The sequence below is a fragment of the Nannospalax galili genome, unplaced genomic scaffold (genome assembly GCF_000622305.1).
Source record: "Nannospalax galili isolate Female #2095 unplaced genomic scaffold, S.galili_v1.0 scaffold177, whole genome shotgun sequence".
NCBI lineage: Eukaryota > Metazoa > Chordata > Mammalia > Rodentia > Spalacidae > Nannospalax > Nannospalax galili.
The window spans coordinates 395,676-400,209 of record NW_008339470.1 but is presented as its reverse complement, the minus strand read 5'-3'; the positions used below and the strand labels follow the sequence as shown (position 1 = coordinate 400,209).

General features: G+C 38.2%; 1 protein-coding gene across 1 annotated transcript; it reads left to right on the top strand.

Moving 5' to 3' along the window:
- The first annotated feature begins 434 nt into the window (after positions 1-434).
- Positions 435-1,876, top strand: LOC103735084 (olfactory receptor Olfr180-like). The gene is made up of 2 exons (XM_008834207.1): positions 435-1,338; positions 1,830-1,876. The coding sequence occupies exons 1-2, from the start codon at positions 435-437 to the stop codon at positions 1,874-1,876; spliced, it is 951 nt and encodes a 316-aa protein (XP_008832429.1).
- Positions 1,877-4,534: the final 2,658 nt, after the last annotated feature.

The following is a 4,534-nucleotide window of genomic DNA, read 5'->3' as shown; positions in this document are numbered from 1 at the left end:
ACTGTAACAAGGAGAAAATATTTTCCAAACTCACCCTCAGGTTTTATAGTTGCCACTAAAATTTGTGGGACAAATTATTTTTCATTTCCTCAGAAAGTATATTATTATGAGAGTTCTTCACATAGAGAAATGGAAGGTTACATATGCTGACCATGAATGTGTTCACATGTATAGGATAATTCATACGTAGTGAAACCTTTTACTCTAGGAGTTCAACATACAATCCAGGACAATCTCACTATGTACAACCGATGAAAGACTTCTCACGATATGACCTACTGTCAGTGTCTTGCTTTCCATGAGACAGCAGAGGATGATTTGAAGAGATTTTTTTCTTCTATGTGCACATTATAACTGGAGGTGGAGAATTAGATATATTCTGCTTAAATTTTCAACTGAATTTCTTTACAGTTGTCTCAAAAGAGAAATAAGGAATGGGGAAGGCAAATCACTCCTTGACAACCGAGTTCATCCTCATAGGATTTACAGATAATCCAGTACTTAAGACCCTTCTGTTCCTGGTGTTCTCTACCATCTATCTGACCACCGTGGTGGGGAATCTCGGGCTGGTGGCCTTGATCTACATGGAACATCGTCTTCACACACCCATGTACATCTTCTTGGGCAACCTGGCTCTGATGGATTCCTCCTGCTCCTGTGCCATCACTCCCAAGATGTTAGAGAACTTCTTTTCTGTGGACAGAAAGATTTCCCTGTATGAATGCATGGCACAATTTTACTTTCTCTGTCTTGCTGAAACCGCAGACTGCTTTCTTCTGGCAGCAATGGCCTATGATCGCTATGTGGCCATATGCAGCCCACTGCAGTACCACACCATGATGTCCAAGAAACTCTCCATTCAGATGAGTATAGGCACCTTCATAGCCAGTAACCTCCATTCCATGATTCATACAGGGTGTCTGCTAAGATTAAATTTCTGTAAATCTAACAGAATTGATCACTTTTTTTGTGATATTCTTCCTCTGTACAGACTATCCTGTACTGACCCTTATATCAATGAATTAATGATATATATTTTTTCAATGCCAATTCAAATCTTTACCATTACCACTGTGTTGGTCTCTTACTTCTGCATTCTCCTCACTATTTTCAAGATGAAATCCAAGGATGGGAGAGGGAAAGCATTTTCCACCTGTGCAGCCCACTTCTTTTCTGTGTCAATATTCTACACTTGTCTTCTCATGTATATTCGGCCACTTGAAGAAGGGAATAAAGATATACCAGTGGCTGTATTTTATACAATAATAATTCCTCTGTTAAATCCTTTAATTTACAGCTTGAGAAATAAGGAGGTAGTAAATGCTGTTAAAAAAAAGTATGAGGAATTAAAATGTTCTTAAAAAAACTTCAACTTCTACAGCAAATTAAAATGCTTTCATAAATATGAAATGTAGAAAATTAAAGTGGTTTATATTAAATATTTGTCAATTAATTGGAATATAGTTGTTAAAAGATTTATGAGTACAATCCTCAACTACTTAGCAACTATTAATCCACATAATAGATGTAGAATACATTAAATGGTACTCAGTTATAACTGTCACGTGTACCATCTTCATCCCCATGCAATTGTTAGCTAGTATAATGTATATCTTAAATAAATTATCACATCACAATGAAATGTTTTTGTATTAAAAAGTCTTTTTGATTAATATCATCTAGTTTCTGTAAGAAAGTTGATCTGATTTAAGTGGAATTTTTAAAATTTGTTAAATTTCCTGGCAGAAAGTGAAATGATTTACTTTCAGAAAATCATTTATTCTCTTTTTTCCGCCATTGCTTCCTTTCTCCTTTCTATTTAAATATACTAAAGCTTTACTTCCTCAAAAAGGAAAATTCTGAGTCTGCAAGTTAACACAGTTAATATAGAAAAATCAAATGAACAGTTTTCAGATACACTGGTTTCTAGACATCCTATGCAGATCATTGCTATTTTGAAAATAGCCATTATACATGCATAGATTTTAATCCATTTTCTCAGCTTAAGTAAGTTAGATTAGCAGAAACTCAAGCTAGAAGCCTAAATTTTTTCCTGAGTTTCTAAAGAAGCTATTCCTGCAGTTGGGGCACATTTATTGTTCTTGGATATGGGAAATCTAAGCTAAGGTACAATGTCTTCCTCAGAATAGAATTAAACAATTTTCTAAAGAGGTCCTGTAACTTTCTGATCTATATTTTCCCTATTTATGTTTAATGAAAATGAAAAATAAACCATAAAAATACACATATTCCAAACTCATTTCTTTGCCAAGTAGTCTTATGTATACCTTATTTATTGATTTTTTTTTAATTTACAATGTAACACAAATTTGTCCATATCAGTGTGTAGTAATATTTGTCATTCCTTTTTGCTTATATGATCGTATAGTGCATCTCTGTTTTTTTTATATTAGTAGTAATTATAATAATAAATATTATTTCTATTTTTATGTGTATGAGTGTATTGTCTGCATATATGTAAGTGCACCTGATTCATGCAGTGCCTGCAGATATCAGAAGATGGTGTCTAATCCCTGGAACTGGAGTTTCAGTCTGCTTTTAGCCTCTATGTGGGTGTTGGGATCCAAACCCTGGTCAAACCCCAGCCAGTGCTCTTAACCACTGAGCCATATCCCCAGCTCCTTAACTGGAAATTTTTAAGATTTATTTTATTTTAGGTAAGGCATGGTGATACATGTGTTTAATCTCAGCATTTGAGAGACAGAATCAGGGAGATGTCTGTGAGATGGAGGCCAGCCTGGTCTACTAGTTCCAGATCAGCTGGGGCTATAGGGAAACCTTGTCTAAAAATAAAAGAAAAGAAAAACAACTGAAAAAAAGATAGATGTATATGTGTATGTGTGTGTGGGAATGCACGCTTGCAATTGCAGTTGCCCAGAGTGTACAGAAGAAGTGGGATTGGAATCCCTGGACTTAGAGTTACAAACAGTTGTGAGATGCCATGTGTGGGAGCTGGTAACTGACCTTGGGTGCTCTGGAAGGTCAGTATATGCTCTTAATTACTGAGTCATCTCTCTAGCTGCTTCACTGGTTTCTTATGTATAGGTATTGATATTGTACCTTGTGGTGGTTTCCCAGAGGTTCCAACTATTGGGACATTTTGTCTCCTGTTGGTGGAGATGTTTCGGGAGGTTTTAGGAGGTATGGCCTTGCTGGAGGAAGCGTGCCACTGAGGACTGACTTTTGAGAGTTCTTAAGTCTTGCCAGATTTCCAGTTGCCCTCTCTGCTTCCTGTACCTGCATGACGATGTGATCCCTCAGCTTTCTGCTCTGACCGCCTCTGCTGTCATGTTTCCTTTGTCATTGTGGATGCTAATCCTCTAAACAGTAAGCCAAATAAACACTACCTTCTACAAGTTGCCTTGGTCATAATTTTATTACAGCAATAGAAAGAAACTAATGCATTCCTTGTACTTTACTTGACATGTCTCTATAGATTCTTTTATTCAGAAGCAGTGTCAATTGCCATTGTATTATAACTACATATATTCTCCAAACCATACAACTAGATTTCCTGTTTGATCAAATAAAAAAATCTTGTAATATGTGAGTTAACAACATTAACAATATTTTCTGAAACTGAAAGGTTTTGTCTAACTTAGGTCAAAACAATTCAGTCTCAAATTTAACAATGTATTATAGTGTGTTTATTTATATTGCACATTTACTCACTTAAAATATTTTTGGTATTTCAGAGTTTTACTGTTGCCTGATTTGTTTATGTTTCTTTCTTTGTTTTGTTTATATTTTTATAGTTTGAAATTTTCATATATGAGCACTGCTTCTGTATCATTTTCACTCTTCCCACTTCTTATCTACATCTCTCCTGCATCAGCTCCCCTCATCTACATCTCTCCTGCATCAGCTCCCCTCATCTACATCTCTCCTGCATCAGCTCCCCTCATCTACATCTCTCCTGCATCAGCTCCCCTCATCTACATCTCTCCTGCATCAGCTCCCCTCATCTACATCTCTCCTGCATCAGCTCCCCTCATCTACATCTCTCCTGCATCAGCTCCCCTCATCTACATCTCTCCTGCATCAGCTCCCCTCATCTACATCTCTCCTGCATCAGCTCCCCTCATCTACATCTCTCCTGCATCAGCTCCCCTCATCTACATCTCTCCTGCATCAGCTCCCCTCATCTACATCTCTCCTGCATCAGCTCCCCTCATCTACATCTCTCCTGCATCAGCTCCCCTTCATCTACATCTCTCCTGCATCAGCTCCCCCTCATCTACATCTCTCCTGCATCAGCTCTCCCTCATCTACATCTCTCCTGCATCAGCTCCCCCTCATCTACATCTCTCCTGCATCAGCTCCCCCTCATCTACATCTCTCCTGCACCAGCTCTCCCTCATCTACATCTCTCCTGCATCAGCTCCCCCTCATCTACATCTCTCCTGCATCAGCTCTCCCTCATCTACATCTCTCCTGCATCAGCTCCCCCTCATCTACATCTCTCCTGCATCAGCTCCCCCTCATCTACATCTCTCCTGCACCAGCTCTCCCT

What these genes read in the sequence shown, in the direction of transcription:
- LOC103735084 (XM_008834207.1), top strand. Translation starts at nt 435, where the DNA reads ATGGGGAAGGCAAATCACTCCTTGACAACCGAGTTCATCCTCATAGGA. An exon ending in AAATGCTGTTAAAAAAAAGT is followed by an intron (nt 1,339 to 1,829) that starts ATGAGGAATTAA and finishes ATTTAAATATAC; the next exon opens with TAAAGCTTTACTTCCTCAAA.